Source organism: Anomaloglossus baeobatrachus, chromosome 2 (genome assembly GCF_048569485.1).
Source record: "Anomaloglossus baeobatrachus isolate aAnoBae1 chromosome 2, aAnoBae1.hap1, whole genome shotgun sequence".
NCBI classification, from domain to species: domain Eukaryota; kingdom Metazoa; phylum Chordata; class Amphibia; order Anura; family Aromobatidae; genus Anomaloglossus; species Anomaloglossus baeobatrachus.
The window spans coordinates 569,844,938-569,866,006 of record NC_134354.1 but is presented as its reverse complement, the minus strand read 5'-3'; the positions used below and the strand labels follow the sequence as shown (position 1 = coordinate 569,866,006).

Genomic DNA, 21,069 nt, shown 5'->3' with positions numbered 1-21,069 from the left:
CAAGTGTTAAGCGGGCTTTACACGCTACGACATCGCTAATGCGGAGTCGTTGGGGTCACGGAATTCGTGACGCACATCCGGCCGCATTAGCGATGTTGCTGCGTGTGACACAGATAAGCGATTTTGCATTGTTGCAAAAACGTGCAAAATCGCTAATCGGCGACATGGGGGTCCATTCTCAAATCTCGTTACTGCAGCAGTAACGAGGTTGTTCCTCGTTCCTGCGGCAGCACACATCGCTGCGTGTGACGCCGCAGGAACGAGGAAGCTCCCCTTACCTGCCTCTCGGCCGCTATGAGGAAGGAAGGAGGTGCGCGGGATGTTACGTCCCGCTCAGCTCCGCCCCTCCGCTGCTATTGGGCGGCGGTTCAGTGACGTCGCTGTGACGCCGCACAGACCGCCCCCTTAGAAAGGAGGCGGTTCGCCCGTCACAGCGACGTCGCCGGACAGGTATGTATGTGTGACGGCTGTTGTGCGACACGGGCAGCGATTTGCCCGTGTCGCGCAACAGATGGGGGCGGGTACCCACACTAGCGATATCGGGACCGATATCGCAGTGTGTAAAGTAGCCTTTACTGCTATGTTATCTGCTAGGGAAAACTATACTTTTTTTTTGTTTCTAGTCCTAAGTAGAAAATATGAACAATACAGGATCCCAAAAATGTTTTGAATACAGATAATCTGTAGATATCACTTTTGAGACATGAGTTTCGATAGACATTCATAGGCAGAAAATGATAGGAGAAAAGGTAGATGAATAAACTACATCCCTGTAAAAATGCAAAAGTAACTTAATCAAGAAGGGTTCTAGATTTAAGAGGGAAAGGTCTCTGGAGGTTGATGAATTGCTGTCAAATGCGACACTAGAAACTTCACATAAACACTTTTTTCAACAACTCTTGCAGATTTATATAAAAAAAGGAATTACCTAAGGGCTAGACTACAAGATCTCAGACATAGGGAAAAATTCAAACGCTATGTATCCTCAGATAAATGTGGGAGACCCCTTTAAAGACTGCTACACCCTCATTCTGCAACATATATAAGAGACATGGTGGTGGGGATATTCATAATCTGGAAGAAACTATTGACACTTTTCATTCATACTATGAGAAACTATATAATATTAAGGGCCAATACTCATTTCTCTGTTCTAGATCTCTCTATCCGTAATAAAAAGTACCGTATTTTTTGGATTATAAGATGCCCTTTTCCTTCTAAAAACCTAGGAGGAAAATGAGGGGTGCGTCTTATAATCTGAATGCACCTTACTGGGAGGTGATGGAGAGGGGTCGCAGGAGGCAGGCACTGTGCTGGGGCCTGGGCAGCGGGCTGTGCTGGGGCCTGAGCGGAGGGCTGTGCTGGGGCCATTGCGGCCGGCTACCCTGGGGCCAGTGCAACGGGCTGTGCTGCGGTGGCATCCTGAAAATATTGACAGTGCGGGGTTCAAGTAATTTCGCTCCAAGGAAGCGAGTGCGTAGATTGAGTATTTGGCTCAAGACTTAAGGAAAATGGCGCCCATAGGTAGCGCAAGTGAAAAAAGATCTCATCTTGTCGTTGAGCGAATGGCTCAATCTGTGCACGCGCAGACACCGGGCGCCATTTCTTTGAAGCCCGCACCGCCGACAGTTTCTGGAAGTTGCCTACCTCACAGCATCTGGGACACCCACCGCCTGCAGCATCGACCTGCTCCACGACCGCCCCTGCCTCGTGTGACCTTGCTCCACCACCACTGCCATCTCCCTGGTAAGAAACCACTGAGTTGTAAGACTGACCCCATTTTTTTAATCTTTTTTTTTCCTCTAAATTTGGGGTGCGTCTTATGATCCGGTGCATCTTATAAACTGAAAAAATAAGGTATATTCAAGAAACTTCTCTGCCTTTCCTAAATGGCTGTGTCTCTGGTGCACTGGAAGACTATATCTGAGAAGGTAAAATCTAACGCTTCTGGCAAATGTCCTGGTCTAGATAGCTTTACACTTTCGTTTTTTTTTTTTAAACTCTTTAGAGAGAAACTAGAAATGGTAATGGTTAAAACTTATAATTACAAGTTTTGTTCACCAATCTTTTGACTCACATATTAGTGTTCTCCATAAGCCAGGTGTAAGACCCCTCCGTTACTGCTAATTACGGGCCAATTTCATTGCTGAATATTGACATTAAATTATTTTCAAAGATATTGGAGGATAGACTTTCTTCTTTGTTGCCTTTTTTCATTAATACAGATCAGGTGGGATTTGTCAAGGGGCTAAAAGCAAGAGACAACACTTAAGACAATGCTTATTTCGAAGGCTAAATCTCTCTCCACACCCATAAATCTACTATCTGTTTATGGAGAAAAGGCTTTTCATAGAGTCAACTGGGGGTTTATGGAGGAGGTATTACGTCAGGTAGGAATTGACCCTCATATCTTTCAGTTGATTCTTGCTTTGTGTAAAGGCCCCATAGCTCAGGTTAACAGCAGGTCCTCACCTTTTGGGATTAGAAATGGAAACAGACAGACCTGCCCAATTTCCCTAAGGGTACCTTCACACTTAGCGATGCAGCAGCGATCCGACCAGCGATCTGACCTGGTCAGGATCGCTGCTGCATCGCTACATGGTCGCTGGTGAGCTGTCAAACAGGCAGATCTCACCAGCGACCAGTGAACAGCCCCCAGCCAGCAGCGACGTGCAAGCGACGCTGCGCTTGCACGGAGCCGCCGTCTGGAAGCTGCGGAGACTGGTAACTAAGGTAAACATCGGGTATGGTTACCCGATGTTTACATTAGTTACCAGTGTGAGCAGGGAGCAGGGAGCCGCGCACACTGAGCGCTGGCTCCTTGCTCTCCTAGCTACAGTACACATCGGGTTAATTAACCCGATGTGTAATGCAGCTACATGTGCAGAGAGCAGGGAGCCGCGCACACTGATCGCTGGCTCCTTGCTCTCCTAGCTGCTGTACACATCGGGTTAATTAACCCGATGTGTACAGCAGCTACATGTGCAGAGAGCCGGAGCCGGCAGCACAGGCAGCGTGAGAGCTGCAGAGGCTGGTAACTAAGGTAAATATCGGGTAACCACCTTGGTTACCCGATGTTTATCTTGGATACAGCTTACCTCAGCTGTCAGACGCCGGCTCCTGCTCCCTGCTCGCTTCATTTGTCGCTCTCTTGCTGTCACACACAGCGATCTGTGTGTCACAGCAGGAGAGCGGCTTTGAAGAAAACGAACCAGGGCTGTGTGTAACGAGCAGCGATCTCGCAGCAGGGGCCAGATCGCTGCTCAGTGTCACACACAGCGAGATCGCTAATGATGTCACTGCTGCGTCACAAAAAGCGTGACTCAGCAGCGATCTCGGCAGCGAGCTCGCTGTGTGTGAAGCACCCCTAACATCATGAAAATCTGGCAGCATGGTGGCTGCTACTGGTGTATATAGCCACATTAACTTATCGGCCTCCTTAAGAACCAAGAATTGGGGAAACGCGTTGAGGCATATGAGGCGGAATTAAGCTAAGTGGATCTAATTGTCCCTGCATTTGTATAGGTTCTCAATGAGAACACTGGTGACCTCCTGAATCTTGAGGAGGTTTTTGTGAACCCAATTTTTGCACATTATCACTTTATATATGTGCACTGCACTTTATCTTTGATTGTAGGGGTTCACAAGGTAATAGCAGGGACAGCCGTCGGTGAGTGGGGGCACCACATCGTATCTTTAGGGTGCCAACCTCCACGGCTAGGTAGGCCACAGGAGGGAGTGGATATTGTAGGGACTGAGTTTCCCTCTCTCTTCTGTGCACCGGGTTGTTTTATATATTTGATTTGTGCTTTTGTACCTTTTAAGAGTATCAGGTTAAATGTTAAGTTTTAGTTAGTTTAGCTAGAGTTTATCTCTTTTCCTGGAGAGACAATTTGAAGTTTTAGTTAGGGATTTATGCTAAATTTCTTATATACCTAATAACTAGTGATTCTGCCCAATTTCTCCCTTTCTGCATGTAAAAAGTGATGGAACATATGTTAATGCCGTGGGAAATAACATCAATATACATGGGACTAAAAGAGGCTCAAAGGCTTATAAAACTGATCTTTATGTAAATGATCTCATTCTTTATGTCTCTCAGCTACTGATCTCTTTTTCTGCTTTAATGAAGGGGTTTGATAGATTTGGCTTTCTAAGTAATTTTAAAGTAAATTATTCAAAAACAGGAGCTTTAAACATTTTACTTCCACAGGAAGAGGCCCAACAGGTAGTGTTAATTTTCCCTTTAAGTGTCAATTGAAATATTTGGGTGCGCTCTTTCCTTCTGATTCTTTTAAACTTTTTGAACTAAATTATCAGTCACTTTTAAATTGTATCTTTAATAGTAAGTTGAAATTATCTGGGACTGGAAAGATGTTCAAAATGGACATTATACCTTGTTTTCTGTGTATTTTCAATTTGTCCCATCTCTCCACAACACAGCTTTTTCTGCTACGTTCTGCCCTGCTCAGGTTTGGCTAGGATAAGATTAGGCCTAGGATAAGCATGCAAACACTAATTTGCCCGAAATCTTTGGCCGGAGCAGGTCTTCTGAATTTTAAAATGTACTTTCATGCTACCATTTTAGTCAGATAGATAGCTTAGCATTTCCATCCAGTTACTAAACAATGGGTTGGTCTGGAACAGGAAATATTACCTATTCTACTGAAACCTCTTCCATGGCTTTCTGCAGTAAATAGTCCATTGTTGGAGGGCTCAACGTGTCTAACCAAAGAGATACTAAAGGCCACGTCACACTAAGCAACATCGCTAGCAACATCGCTGCTAACTAACAACTTTTGTGACGTAACAGCGATGTTGCTAGTGATGTTGCTGTGTGTGACATCCAGCAACAACCTGGCCCCTGCTGTGAGGTCGTTGGTTGTTGCTGAATGTCCTGGGCCATTTTTTAGTTGTTGCTCTCCCGCTGTGAAGCACACATCGCTGTGCGTGACAGCGACAGAGCAACAACTAAATGTGCAGGCAGCAGGAGCCGGCTTCTGCGGAGGCTGGTAACCACGGTAAACATCGGGTAACCAAGAAGCCCTTACCTTGGTTACCCGATATTTACCTTCGTTACCAGCGTCCCCGCTCTCAAGCTACCAGTGCCGTCTCCCTGCTCTCTGCACACGTAGCCACAGTACACATCGGGTTAATTACCCGATGTGTAGTCTGGCTGTGTGCAGGGAGCAGGCACTGACAGCGTGAGAGCGGGGACGCTGGTAACAAAGGTAAATATCAGGTAACCAAGGTAAGGGCTTCTTGGTTACCCGATGTTTACCATGGTTACCAGCCTCCGCAGAAGCCGGCTCCTGCTGCCTGCACACGTAGCAGAGTACACATCGGGTAATTAACCCGATGTGTACTGTGGCTAGGTGTCCAGGGAGCCAGCGCTAAGCGGTGTGCGCTGGTAACCAAGGTAAATATCGGGTTTGTTATCCGATATTTACCTTAGTTACCAAGCGCAGCATCTTCCACGTGGCGCTGCTGGCTGGGGGCTGGTCACTGGTTGCTGGTGAGCTCACCAGCAACTCCTGTAGCGACGCTCCAGCGATCCCTGCCAGGTCAGGTTGCTGGTGGGATCGCTGGAGTGTCGCTAGTGTGACATCTCACCAGCGACCTCCTAGCAACTAACCAGCGATCCCTATCAGGTTGGATCGTTGTTGGGATCGCTGGTAAGGCTGCTTTCACACTACGTTTTTTTAACATGCGTCATGAACGTTTTTTTGCTGCAAAAGCGGATCCTGCTTTTACAGCAAAAAAACGCATGCAAACGCATGTGTTATTTTGCAGGATCCTGTCACTTTAAGTTTATGGGCGGGCATTGGAGTCATGTGATCGGGAGTGAGGGGAATTGAACGTGACAGACTGGGAGCCGGCATCTAACAGCTGTGGAGGCTCGTAACCAAGGTAAGCATCGGGTAACTTGCTTGGATACACGATATTTACATTGGTTACGAGCGTCTGCAGCCTCTAGGAGCCGGCTCCCTGCACACGTTACCAACGTAAACATCGGGTAACTAAGACCGCGGTTACTCGATGTTTACCTTGGTTACGAGCGTCCTCCGCTCTCAGGCAGGGGAGAGTGGAGAGAGAGGGAGGGGGAGGTAGGGAGGTGGAGAGAGAGAGGGAGGAAGGGAGAGAGGGAGGGAGGTGGAGAGAGAGACTGATCACCCGAGGCTGGTTTCTGGGCATGCTCAGTAGAGCAAGCAGGATCCTGTCTATCAGCATGCCAGCGTCCACATGCGTTTGCATGCTGTTTAGTCAGGATCCAGCAATTTGCAGTATTTGGACGCAGCTCAAAAACGCTACAAGTAGCGTTTTTGAAATAAGTTAAAAAACTGCAAGTCGCTGGATCCTTACTATAACGCACGCAAACGCAAGTGAACGCATGTTGACGCGAGTCCATTGCAAATGCATTGAAATGAAAACGCATTTGCACTGGATCCGTTTTTGCGTTAAAAAAACGTTAATGACGGATGTTAAAAAAACGTAGTGTGAAAGCAGCCCAAGTTGTTTAGTGTGACTGGGCCTTCAGAATCTGGTATTTACTCAGGAGTAGATTATTTCCTGATAGGACAATTAGCCCACTTACACCACTCTTTTACAACCTCTCTTTTCACCATGGATACTTGTGTAGGTCTTTTCTCGTCTTTTCTCGGCTGGAGGGCAGTGAAGGACACTTGTTTGTTTCAAGTGCTGGAGGTTGTAAGTTGACCCTCATTTGTTTCTATGCAGGTGCAATCCCCGTCCAGAAGATTTCTGTAGTTTGAATATTTACATTTGCATTCATTTTTAACTTTTCAGTAATTTGATAGTTCAGCTCTGTCTAATCCCACCTTTTTTCAGAAGTTGTTTTTGCAACATTCTCCACATGGTTGTGCGATATCTCTGATATACAACTGTTTGATCAGAAAAGGTAACTTAGGAACATGTATGAGGAGTGATTTAAAGGGATTCCTATTCGCTCACAGACTATTACTTGCTCAGCTCAGGAAAAGAATTATAAAATCCTTACAAGGTAGTATCATTACCTATCTAAATTGCATGCGATCTTTCAATCAGTCTATAATATATGTTGGCGGTGTAAAACTGAAACAGGCTCCATACTTCATATTAGGTGGGAATGTGGTAAGATCAAGCCCTTCTGGAATAAAGTATTCTTGAATTATCACTTAATTATAAGAAATAGGATTGTGGGGAATCGTCAGATCGCTCTCCTCTCAATGTTACCTTTGCCAGAAGAGTACCAAAAGAAGGACATTCTATGCTTTGCTTAACAGATGCTCGTACAGTAATTCTTTAATATTGGAAATCATCTTAGACTTCCACTCTAGTGGATTAGTACACGGAGATGGTTAATATTTGCAGGATGGAGGAACTCTCTGCTGAAAGTATGGGCATCTCAGACAAGTTTAGGAGGACATGGAGTGTTTGGATTCTATTCCAGGATTTGTTGGATTATCATAGAATATTTTGAGAGACTCCTGGGTCTTGTTGTGGTAGACCAGGATTGGTGCTGATGGGTTTGTGATGGAATATATAATATACTGGTTCTTTCCCCCTCTTTCCCCTCTCTTTCTTCTTCTCTCCTTCCTGTTGTTTTTCTCTTTTGTCTTGAGGGAATTCTCTTTTGGGCTCCCGATTTTTTTTTGGTGTTGCATGGAAACATGTTGGGATTATTGCCTGATTTGTCTCCGGGGTTTGTGGAAATAGATTTACATGTTCTATATTGTGAAACTCATGTGATATTGATTTAAGGTCTTATGTGATCATTCGTTTGTTTGCATAATTTAACAACAATATTTTGCATAATTGCATAGTAACCTGTTGCTTTTATTCAACAAAAATAGATTGAACATAAAAAGTGACTATGTCATGCATACCCTACCTGGTGCAGTTTGTCTACCTGGTGTTTCCAGTCCACCTGCATTCTCCTGGCCACGTCAGTCCATAGAACGCGTTCAAAACGCAAAAAAGGCATGGTACAGATTTACCGTGTGCTGCCCATGCCACAACAGTGGCTATCTTCTTTGAACACAGACCTAAACGCTGATCTCGGCAAAGGAGGCAAACGAAGAGCAACGACTAGGGCGACTATACATGACAAATGTATACTTATTTTTTTCTGCCAGGGGTCTTCAGCATTATTGGCAAATCATAAGCTGGCTATGAAATTACAGGAGTGTTGGATAGAAATGCAGAGTATTATTCAGAAATCTATAACAGCTTCTCAGCCTGTAGTTGTTGAATCGTGATAGCTGGTATGAGTGAAGAATAAGTATGAATAAAGTTTATCTAATGAGCCTGTCTGGGTCTTGTTTTTATCGAAATTAACTCTGAACCTTAAGCGATACCGTAATTTTAATTTTTATTTAATAAATCAATAATACTAATGAAAATAAGCAATTTTCTAACATATCCTATGATGACGGGAGGAGGGAGGTAAAGGCAGAAGGAAGAGCTAGATGCAGAGCTTTGCCTACTCCTCCCTCTTCTATGTAACATAGAATCTCATCAGTAACAGCTACCATCTCCTATCTCAGTAATGGGAAAGTCTTCACTGAATACAGATTTTACCTCACAATTGAGAATTTTGACAATTACCGTATTTTTCATTTATAAGACGCATTGGATTATAAGACCCACCCCAAATTTAAAAAAAAAAAGAAAAAGAGAGAAAAAAGGGCTCACTCAGCTAATCTGGTGGTGACTTACTGGTGGAGTGGGGGTCACAGGAGGAAGGGGCGGTCGTGGAGCAGGACGATGCTGCGGGCAGTGCGGTGGGTGTCCCAGATGCTCAGCAGCGCAGTGAAGCAGAGAAAACATCCACGAACTGTCAATGGTGTGGGCTTCAAAGAAATGGTGCCCAGAGTCAGTGCATGCGCAGATTGAGTGATCGGCTCAATGACAACCCGAGATCTCATCTGTGCACGTGCCACTTTTGGGCACCATTTCCTATACGTTCGCTGCTGGGACATCAATGGGCCGGAAGTGGTGTGTTCGCAGATGAGATCTTGAACAGAGAGCTCAATTTGCGCACGCGCCGACTCCGGGCGCCATTATTTGAAGCCTGCACTGCTGACCGCTTCAGGATGACCCCCTGCCTAACAGCCCGCTGCACAGAGCAGCGCCACCCACCACATAGAGGAGCATCGCCCACCGCACAGCCCCAGCAGTACAGCGAACAAAGCGGCATTGTCCCTGCCTCCTGTCAACCATTTTCCACCCTCCCCCCGGTAAGTTACATTTGAATTATAAGATGCACCCCTCATTGTCCTCCAAAATGTTTGAAAGGAAAAGCAAATCTTATAATCCAAAAAGTACGATACTGATCAATTCTGGCAGAGAAAGAAGCTAATTTCTTTGATAAGATATATTACAAAGTTGCTTATTTTCATGTGTACTATTGATTTATGAAATAAAAATTAAAACAACAGTTACACTGTAGATTATCCTAAAACCTCAACATGCTGAAAAATTAATTGTATTAAAAAATATTTTTAAAAAAGTGCTGGCAAAGCATAGTTATTTGCTCTGACAATTGAGCCCTTTTACCAGTAAGGGAGTGATATTGCTTATCCTCAGTGTTGGTACAGGGGACCTGCAAAAAAGGACCTTATTCACACTGACACCAAGATAGACAAGGCTGATTATTTGATGAAATGCATTTCAGCCTGTTTCAGCCATTAGGGATCAAGAATGCATAAGGTCAGTGTCCGTGTCAGCCCAAGGAGATCGTTATCTTTTGGATTTCCTTTCTTGTACTATAAATTCAATCCCGGATTATGTATAGAAACTGTAAACCTTGCATGACTGTTCGCTACTTTATGATTTTGAAAAAGTCCGATTTTCTACATACATTTATCACTGAAAGCACTCTAAGATCTCATGCAGATTTAGTATCAAATAATAATAAAAACTAACTGACTGTTACGGTGGAGAATAATCGGCATTACAATGCTTCCGCCAGGCAGTAAGGTGATCAATGATGACTCACGTCTTGTAGATGGATGTTATCGAGATCACATGAGCTGTGCACCACTTCTACAAGCCAGCTCTCTGGGGTGTTCATGTTCAGAGTTAGCAGAGGGGATTCAGGCATATCCAGGAACTTAGCCGACGGGCCCGGAGAGAGACTGTTGTTACTTAAAAATGTCAATTCTGGTTCGAGCACAAGACGATAGAAGCTGAAAAATACAACGTATAAATCCGATGTATCGATAGGTTTCAACTACAAAATAGATATAGAAGTCTTTTTTTAACAAGGTAAAGTTAAATAAATCACAAAGAATGATCATTAAGAAACAGGGCATTAACAAATCAATTTGCACTGCTAGACATCAGATTTTCTGTATGTATACATGACTTGTAACCTTCACTTAGTAACCCCTGATCTAATAATTATGCACATCAATAACATTCCCAAACAGTGCTGTTCTATATATCTACTGTCTCTGGGGTGAACAGTGTTGGTTGGAGCATTTACTCAATCATTATTAGTTTCACGCAGCTCAAGATATGGAAACTGCCATACCATGACACAGAGTGACAGCTTTCACTTCCAGGATGAGTTACCCTGAACTCTATGCATATAGCTGTATTCCATTCCCTCCCTTAATTATTCAGAAAAAGCATGCACACTGACACTGACAAGTCAAGCACTTGCACACAAAGTCAGTGCAGGCAAGATCTTATCTTTCTATTTACAGTGGCTTCGGAAAGAGGAAGAGGGTGAGAAATGGCTCCTATACAAGTCAATAAAACCATGGACACCAATGATTATTATAAATATACAATTAGAATCCAGCAAACTTTAAATCTACGTATATCATAGCGACACTCGCTCACTACACTTCCTGGTGTACAAGTGTAGCCAGTAATGAGAAGAAAAACAGGAGAGAGGAACGAGAGGAGAGAGGAACAAGAGGAGAGAGGAACGAGAGGAGAGAAGAACGAGAGGAGAGAAGAACGAGAGGAGAGAAGAACGAGAGGAGAGAAGAACGAGACGAGAGAAGAACGAGACGAGAGAAGAACGAGACGAGAGAAGAACGAGACGAGAGAAGAACGAGACGAGAGAAGAACGAGAGGAGAGAAGAATTAGGAGAGAATGAGAGGAGAGAAGAATTAGGAGAGAACGAGAGGAGAGAAGAACGAGAGGAGAGAAGAACGAGAGGAGAGAAGAACGAGAGGAGAGAAGAACGAGAGGAGAGAAGAACGAGAGGAGAGAAGAACGAGACAAGAGAAGAACGAGACGAGAGAACGAGACGAGAGAACGAGAGGAGAGAAGAACGAGAGGAGAGAAGAACGAGAGGAGAGAAGAACAAGAGGAGAGAAGAACAAGAGGAGAGAAGAACAAGAGGAGAGAAGAACAAGAGGAGAGAAGAACAAGAGGAGAGAAGAACGAGAGGAGAGAAGAACGAGAGGAGAGAAGAATTTGGAGAGAATGAGAGGAGAGAAGAATTAGGAGAGAATGAGAGGAGAGAAGAATTAGGAGAGAATGAGAGGAGAGGAGAGAAGAATGAGAGAGTGCACAGTGCTTCTACAGGGTCAGTGTTCACAAGCAGGGCTAGTGATTCAGTTCAGGGCAGCGCATGCTATGGGCAAGCAAACAGTCTCAAACAACATAAGGGGATGTGCCCATCATATTCCTTGAGGGGGTGGAATGGTGCTTTGAGACCTTGGCCATGGCAATACTGCTCCATGCACCCTCATCTTCATAAGGAATAAAGCATTTTTTTCTGAACAACTAAGGAATAGTGATGAGCGAGCACTACCATGCTCAGTACTCGGTACTGGTTAAGAGCAGTTGGATGCTTGGATGGGAGCAAATTGAATACCCAAAGATAATGGAAGTCAATGGGCAACTTGAGTATTTTTCCAGAAAGAGCTCGAGTTACCCTTTGACTTCCATTACACTCAGGTACTCGAATCGCATCCATCAGAGCGTCCAACTGCTCTTAACAAGCATTGAGCACCCGATCGTTTCAGTGCTCGCTCATCACGTCTAAGCAAGTGAAAACTATATTACGAAATAATTTTTGCAGTGGCTACATCCTCTATAAGTCTATAAAACTTGTTTAAACCGAACTTTGGGTTTGACACACTCATTTTAATGCAAAGCAAACATCTGCAATATTTCTTTTCTAAAACCCTTTAATATTTACTGACATCTAAAGTAGAATATGTACAGCGATGAATATTTCTCATAAAAAATTACCTTAAAAACACCGCAGAACAAAACGCCCCATGCCTCTAACAAGCATTTACGAACGTTTAGTGCGGCTTGATGCCAAGATTTAGAGAAATGTAAGTGAATGAAAATGGAGTGACATCAGGTTTGGCGGCCTCAAATGAAAATTTTCACAGGCACACCACAATAAACATTCTCCCATACACCCAACTCACAAATTAGCCAATTTCCTTTCAATTTGACTTTTTTTTTTAAACTATAGCCTTAATCAAGATGCTCTGAACGGCTTCAGCAATAAATTAAAAATACACTTAAGATTATCTTATTTGTAAAACATATAGATCATTAAATTACAAAAGTAAAGCTGCACATACTGATTTGTAGATGTCATTTTAGGCACATTTTCTGTTAATTTAGAAAGCTGCCCAGCTAATAGATAATGAAGTTTTGTAAAAAGGATATATGATCATAACTAGTGTGTTCATCAATGAAAAGGAACAAACAGATGTCTTTTTTCGCATTATTCACTTGTCATATAACTAAAGTAATTTTGGAATTTGGAAGCTACCTTTTCAAGGGCATTTCTGATAATTTTGCTTTGCAATTCATGAACATGGTCAGTTTCATATTCATTAGACGGCCAAGTACCTGAAAGAGAATTAAAGCCTATTAGGACACATTAAGAATGTTCAACCTCATAATAAAAAGAGAATAAAAATTATTCATCCTTTGATTAGCCAAGGATACACATGCAATGCAACATTCCGAAAATGTATCCAACTGTGAGCAGCAAATATAGAAATATTATACAGCAATATATAATTGCCAAGATAACAAACAGAATTATAAGAACTTGCTAAAAGAAGCCCTCTCATAATTTTCTTATTCACTAAATGTGTATATATGTATGCACTGTGGGTCAGTGTTAATTTACTCTCACGTACTGCCACCTTCTCCAGGAACCAGCACCATTCTGCTCCTTTCCGGAGTGACTTCACTGATCTGCATACTATTTGACTCACTCTATGCTATATGTGTGCACAAGAAGTCTCTTTCACAATTTAAGTCTATGAAGCCTTGTGCTGACACTCCATAGACTAACATTAAGAAAACCACTTCTGGGTCGCACAGATGTAGTTTGATCCCTGGGAGTCTGAAAAGTGGTGATGTCACTCAGAAGAGGAGCAGAACGGTTCTGAATTCTGCATAAGGTGGAGAGTATATTAACACACTAAACACCATATACACACTAAACATCATATACATATACAGTGATTTAGTGAAAAATAACTTCCTTAACAAGTATTTATCACTTTCCCATTACAAAAAAAACAAAATGGTCTGTCTGCAGCCTTTAAAGAAATCGACTCTCTAGCAGGAGCTGGACGTGAATTCATGATTTTTGTCAGTCCAGCATCCCAAAGCAGCCTATGGCTTCACCAATTGGTAACGTTGTTAAAGAAGGTACCTTAGGCTATCCTCACTCATAGAGTGCTCCTTTTGGCCATCTCGCTCTCAGACTGTTTGTCCTCACACCTCCCTCCACTCAGACTACAGGGGGTGGAGGCCCTGGTCACCTGTCCAGTATGACATCCCTTCTGTCAAGGGAATGTGTGATTCGCTTAGCTTTATAATACATTAATTTTTATCATAACTGCTGAAGGTTAGGACGTATCAGCCAATTTAGAGGTGCAGTAGATATAACCAAACAAGGATATATTTAGTAATAACAAGCTTTACAAATTAGAAAACAGAATATTGTATAAATCCAATTTTTAAATATGCAAAACTATTTAAGTATAGTAACAACTCTGTTCTAATTTTATTGTTTAAAACCTTCTAGGGGCACATATTTGCTTCCCCCTAGATTTAGTGACTACTACTGGCTGTATTAACGTATTGTTAATTGAATCAAATCAAACTCTGAACACCTAGAAAAGGTTTCCAATATTAGCATTACAAAAATTCATTAAAAGCAATACTGTTATTAATCTTACCTATTTACTGTCTTATATTTGATTAAAATTACAACTTACAATTAATAAATGTGACATCTTTTGAGCATCTCGAGATAGAGGATCAACCACAGCAATTACATCAATAAACGGCCCTTCTTCTTGGGGTTCTACTTTGATCAGGCTTGAAAAAACAAAAAACATATCACTTAGTTAAACTGTACAAAATGTTGAAAAGTAAAATCTAAAAGTATATCTAACCACAAATGCATATTACTGCAAATTAAAGAATAAAGGGGGCTTTAAACGCTACGACATCGCTAATGCGAACTCGTTGGGGTCACGGAATTGTTGACGCACAACCGGCCGCATTAGCGACGCCGTTGCATGTGACACCTATGAGCGATTTTGCATCGTTGCAAAAACGTGCAAAATCGCTCATCGGTGACATGGGGGTCCATTCTCAAAAATCGTTACTGCAGCAGTAACGAGGTTGTTCCTCGTTCCTGCGGCAGCACACATCGCTCCATGTGACACCGCAGGAACGAGGAACTTCTCCTTACCTGCCTCCCGGCCGCTATGTGGAAGGAAGGAGGTGGGCGGGATGTTACGTCTTGCTCATCTCCGCCCCTCCGCTTCTATTGGGCGGCGGTTCAGTGACGCAGCTGTGACATCGCTGTGACACTGAACGAACCGCCCCCTTAGAAAGAAGGCGGTTCGCCGGTCCCAGCGACGTCGCCAGGCAGGTAAGTAGTGTGACGGGTCTGAGCGATGTTGTGCGATTTGCCCGTGTCGCACAACAGATGGGGGCGGGTACCTACGCTAGCGATATCGGTACCGATATCGCAGCGTGTAAAGCGGTCTTAAGTCTAATAAATACTGAAATATGTCGTCTGTTATAGTTAAAAGTGGTCCCTTCAACTATTTTTAGCACACAGGCTCAGTCATGTATAAAATAGCAAATTAAGCTCTTAATCACCCTCAACAAGTCTAGTGTTGTATCATCGCACTGCTCTTGACTTTGCCGATTTGCTGCAATGGTGACATTGTGTTGACAGTCCTGAAGTGAGTCTCTTAACTCAGCAGCTCAAGTCATCAACATCAGTTGAGCTGCTCAGTTCTGTGACTGGCTGCAGTGTTCCTGATGTGATGTCACTGCTGCAGCTGATCAACAAAGACTGGGAACAGTGGTGGACCGGCAGCGGTCGAGTAAAGTTCTTTTTTATTTTATACATCACTGACTCTAAGGACTAAAAATAGTTAAAGGGGTACAACCCCTTTAATACTTGTATTTGTTGGCTGGATCAGGGTTTCTTAAATCACTGACGTACTGTTCATCAGTTACTTTGCTTGGAAATGGGTACAGAAATTTCTAACTGCATGACAAGTGACTGTAGTCATTACACAGTCATTACTCAGTCATCACTGATTGGACGGAGTGAGGAACCTCATTAGCCACGCACATGGTAAACACCCACTTGGCAAGTTGTTCCATGGGGAGAACAACTATTTACTAATAAAGACGTCAGAAAAGCAAACTTGTCTTTTTCACTTTTTAAAACTAAGAACAAACGTATGAATTTACTTTTTTCTACAAAAGCTAAAGAATATGCATAAAAACATAACACTTGGTCTAGGCATTTTCTTTCGATACTAAAACTGGTATCTTTAAGGTAGGTAAAATGAGAATGTACCTGTGTTTCTGTTTCACAAACTTCAGATCGTGTCTTGACTCTCCCTTGGGCATAGATGAGAGAAGAGAATCCACTTTCATAACCAAATCACTTGAAGTGCTTCAAAACATAAGAATGTATTTTTTTTTTAATATTAGAAGACCGAGAACAAACAAAGGCTGGGCAAGCATTACAATTGGAAACTATACAGGACTCATAACTTTCAAGATTCTTAGAGGGAAGCGGTCATGATAAAAAAAAATAAAAAACAAAACCCCAGTTATTTATCCAAAACTGCGAATAATCTGCTGGTAAATATGTTTTCAAAGATAAAGTCGTTTAAAGACCACAATGTTATGGAGCTTAGTAATCACAGCTAAGATTCCGGGTGTTCGAATGCCAGCCCAAAAAGTTTGCAGTTCTTTGGCGAGGCTGCCACGGAGAACCAAAGTGGGTGCCAGATTACTATAGTGCAAATCTTTTTGCTCAACTGTTTTGCATATTTTTGGAAAGCTATTTATCTGCGGACTAGCTCTATGGCTTTTGGTAGATGCCTTTTTCCTCAGGATAGGTTCTCTTTAAATACTTTCAGATACATATGTACATGAACATCTACATTATATTCTATTTATATTGTCTTCTATTCAAATACATGCTTCATTTATAACAAGGGTGGACCCCAATGTGGCTCATGCTTCTTTTCTAGGGCTTCACAATTTCTAACAACTTGACAAATGGGTGTCCAGAATTCAGTTTAACAGTCAAAGATTCCTAGCACTTACATCCTGATGAAACGGGATGGCTACATTCTGGTAGGTGCCAAATGGCTAGCAGTACTGTTGCAGCAGTAACGAATGGTTACATTCTTTATTTTCAATTTGTATTTGAGGTTCACCTTATGTGAAGTCCCAATTTAACAGATAATTCTTTGTGGTAATGCATGTTGTATGTCAATGTTAGTTTTGTGTTTGCATCACCAGTATGCCTGGAGTAGTGCATGGAAATACCAATACTGAAGATGCCACCACTGCACAACATACATACTGGTGGCCACCACCTATCAACAATCCTTATTAGAAGAAAGATGCCTGTGGAGCTCAGAGGTTAAAAGAAAAATTTACTATCAATCTGCATTTTTGTTTTTACGACTGAGGCTCCAGAGCAAAAACTCGCCATAACTGTGGCTCTGAAAAAGCAATTAGACAGCTTGTAGCGATACCCTGGTAGCTGATTTTTTTCTTATTAAATTTTGGAGGTATAAGACCGATAATGTTCTTCACATTTACCCCTGTTGGAAGCCACATTATTTTGGAAACTACCAACAGTTTTACCAATAATAGAATAACATAATTAACAGTATTCGATGTTAAGATAACGCCTTGATAAGTTCTTATTTGCAGTGAACCAGTTCTCCTTATGGGTTGATTAGCATTGGAAACTGCAGGACTGCACATGTGCTGTGTTACACCAAAAAAGACAGGGTCTTATAACATTTTTTGCTCTGGAAAATGGGCTAGGGCTTATCTTCAGGGCATGTCTTATTTTTTTTCCCCATGAACAACAATCCACTTTCATTATTGAGCAAAAAAAAAATCAACATTTATGCAAATATAGTCATATCACATTTTGGGACATCAACATAACTCTCCAAACTCTGTGTGTAACACGTGAGTGTGTGTGTGTATCTATTATCTATCTATCCATCCATCTATATATTATCTAACTATCCCGCTATCTATCTGTATCGATTAATCTATCTCTTATCCATCAATCCATACGCACGCACGCACGTATCGGCCTCTCTCCTCTTCAGCTTCAGGCTATGTCCGCACGTCTGCGTTCTAGCTTGACAACTAAACTGCAGTGTTTTGACAAAAAAGAATGCAGTAAAAAGGCATGCGTTTTTGCTGCGTTTTAAACAGTGCGTTTAGAGCTTGAGCAGTCAATGGGTGGAAAATGCAACAAAAACGCAATAAAGAAGTGACATGCTGCTTCTTTTTCGGCAACGATTTTGACAAATAGTTGTCAAACAAAACGCTGAGTAAAAAAAGCAATGTGCGCATGTAAATTCTGATTTATCAGACTTTGCTGAGGAAGCAAAACGCATGCATTTTGTCACTGAGACAGTGCAGTTTAAAAAGCAAGGAAAAAAGCACATGTGCGCACAGATCCTTCCAATGACCTTTGATCACATGATGTGATGTCAAAAAGGTCCTTAAGCTGTATTATCATCATTATATAAACCCTGGGGCCCCTAGGAGAATGGGGCCCTGTGAAATTTCCCAGTTTGCTCTCGCAGCTCCCTAATGCCAGTCCTGCATACCAGTCTGTCTACTGTTCAGTTCTTTCAAACTCCTGCAAGTAAGAGACATTTGGTCACATATGAATTTATGAAAGGTTCTTAAACAATCTGAACCTCGGCATACGACTACTGTGGTCCCTTAGAGCAGACCTGGGTAAGGTGCGGCCCGCGGGCCGCATCCGGCCCGCCTACTGTCTGTGAGCGGCCCGCCTGTCTTAGCTCAGAGTTGGGGGCGTGGCCTGATCTAGACTGCTGAGAGCAGACGCAGATACCGTCCAGATACACCGTTGCCAGGTGGACCTCTATTACAGAGCCCGACCTCACGTCGTACGTTGTCCTGCGGGCGGGCTGGCCAAATGCCCCCTGGGCTGGAGACTCAACAAGTGATTCGGGCCGCCCAACCGTCTCTTGATTTTGACCACGCACTGTTGATTTAAACTTGCAAAAGTGCCGGCCGTCCGCATCCCAGTACAGTAGACACACCCACACTGTACTTGGTGGGCAGCATCTGCGGCAGGAGAGAAGTCTGTGTGTAGGAGGAGGTGAGCACAGGGCCGTGCTGGCAGGAGGTGTCTAATGTTCCCATAGTGACGAGTGACAGGACCCAGCTCTCCTGGTATGTTCTCACCTCACCCAGCGTGTCTGCAGCAGGAGAGAAGTCTGTGTGCAGGCAGGAGGCGGTCAGCACAGGGTCGGGCAGGCAGGAGGTGTCAGATGTTCCAACAGTGAGGAGGTGACAGGACCCGGCTCTCCCGGTATGGTCACAGCAGCTGGCTGCAGACGCTCTATCTTGGGCACACGCTGATGTATTCTAACAGGTGAACTTTGACACAGATCTTGTCGTCTGTCAGTGGGAGTAATCGGCGACAGTGTCACAGATCTATGTGTAATATGTCTGCAGCAATAACTCACAGTGAGAGTATAGAGACGGCAGGCAGGAGTGCACAGCATCTGTACCGCCCCGCGGCCTCGGCTGCGGACGACGAGCCGCTCGAATCCGTGCTCGCGTTCTACGGGTGGTGGCTCGAGCCTCTCACGGACCCGGGGGTCACGTTGCTCTGCAAGGAGGTTGGCGTTGCACACGGGGGAATGCGGGTATTTGGTTTTGGGATGCTTGTTCGTGACGCCACCCAGGGGTTGTGGTGATGGTGGACACCACCGCTGCAGTGAAGGTACGGGGACACCCAAGAGCGGTGTAGTGGCGCAGCTAGGTGTTGACCCCTCCGTGGGTAGGGGATGTTGGTCCCGGGGCCCGGTGGTGCGAGGGCCAGGGTGCAGGGTGCAGGGTTGCGGTGCAGCGCGGTGTACTCACGATTAAACCACACAGAGTCACTGGTAAACCAAACGAAGGTATGAACGGGGCCCGCAGCCTGCTGCAGCTTCCTAGTCGGGTTGGCAATGTGCACCTTTCTCCTGCACCTATGTAGTAGTTTGACTACTGTGCCTGAGCACTGGTAGTCCGCTCCCCGGCTTGTAGATGTCGGAGGAGCTCCTTTGCCCGCAGGCGCTGGCCCTTGGATCTCTAGCCTTTGGTGGTGGCTACTATCCGGACGGGTTGGGCTGATGCCTTCTAATGGGACTTTGGTGGGAATGAACCCCTGAGGTCTAGACCGCAATCAGTTAATTCGGCTATGGTGGTGGGATATAGCCTAGTTCGGGGTCTGAGTACTCTGCCTGGTGCTCCGGTATCCTGTTAGCTCCCCGGTTCGGTTCCGGCGGGCCACTACCGTGTCCCGGTCCCTTGCGGTTCCGCTGGTTGTGTTCCCAGTCTCCTGCAGGCGGTCACTGCAGTCTGCCTGCCTGACTGTTTCACTCCACTCCACTGAACTCTCTGACTGAACGGTTTGTGTTTTTCCTGCCTCAGGCCAGCAGACTCCTGGGAGGGCGCGTCTTTCCGCCTGACTCTGCCCACCTGGTGTGCCTGTCTAACACTGAGGGAGGCAATCAGGTCTATATGGTTGACTGATGGTACCTTTCTAGTGTGGGGGTGTATGTGGTGATATTGTAACCTGTGACCCCTGGGGTCCAGGGCGTCACACATCCTGCACTGACTGATCCTCAGTCTTGCTCCAGGATGTCATATAGTAGAACGTTTATACCCAGATATTACAGCATATGAGATCTTGGTGCAGGTATCAGATCAGTCAGTGCACAAATCATTGTATATCTGTGGCCAGTATAACACATCCAGTGTACACATTGTTATATACATTCTGATGTCTGCAGCCACTGTATAGTAAATACTAATCTGAATACTGTCTGTGCTGTACTGTACGCCCTTCACCATTTGATGTCTGTGCATAAATATGGTCCAAAATATGATGCAGGGCCCCCACCAGCATGTTAGTCAAATATATAGGCCCTATCCTATAATAAGGTCCTCCATCTGTAACAGTGTACCTGTCCTGTAATCATGTCCCTTTACTGTGCTCTCCCTATGTGATAATGTCTCCGTCCTGTAATAACGTGTCTGTCCTGGCCCTGTATGTAATAATGTCCCCATCCTATAATAACGTGTCTGTCCTGGCCCTGTATGTAATAATGTCCCCGTCCTGTAATAACGTGTCTGTCCTGGTCCAGTATGTAATAATGTCCCTGTCCTGTAATAACGTGTCTGTCCTGGGCCCTGTATGTAATAACGTCCTTGTCATGTAATAATGTCCCTGTCCTAGGCCCTGTGTGTAATACTATCACCTGATTATATTATAATATCCCTTCGTGGGCCCTTCAAACAATAATGTCACCATCCTGGCGCTTTCCTCAAACACATTTAAACACAAGAAATAAACAATTCCTCTCATCTTTCCTTGACCCTGCAGCGAGTAGCTTCTTCTTTCTCCTCCATAATAGACGCCAAAGGGATGGTGAGCGGCACCTAGCAGTGATGTCATGCCCTGTATGATGAGCATGCGAACGTCAGCTGCCGGTCTCTGATAGGCCTATGGT

At 44.0% G+C, this 21,069-nt stretch overlaps 1 protein-coding gene across 1 annotated transcript in view; it reads right to left on the bottom strand.

Moving 5' to 3' along the window:
* Positions 1 to 21,069, bottom strand: part of UGGT2 (UDP-glucose glycoprotein glucosyltransferase 2) — a 518,153-nt gene that overhangs the window by 150,676 nt on the left and 346,408 nt on the right. Inside the window, exons 24-27 of the mRNA XM_075336749.1 lie at positions 15,843 to 15,941; positions 14,230 to 14,332; positions 12,762 to 12,841; positions 10,001 to 10,190 (exon numbers count right to left, since the gene is read on the bottom strand). Coding sequence (XP_075192864.1) covers positions 10,001 to 10,190; positions 12,762 to 12,841; positions 14,230 to 14,332; positions 15,843 to 15,941 — 472 coding nt within the window. The remainder of the gene's footprint in view (positions 1 to 10,000; positions 10,191 to 12,761; positions 12,842 to 14,229; positions 14,333 to 15,842; positions 15,942 to 21,069) is intronic.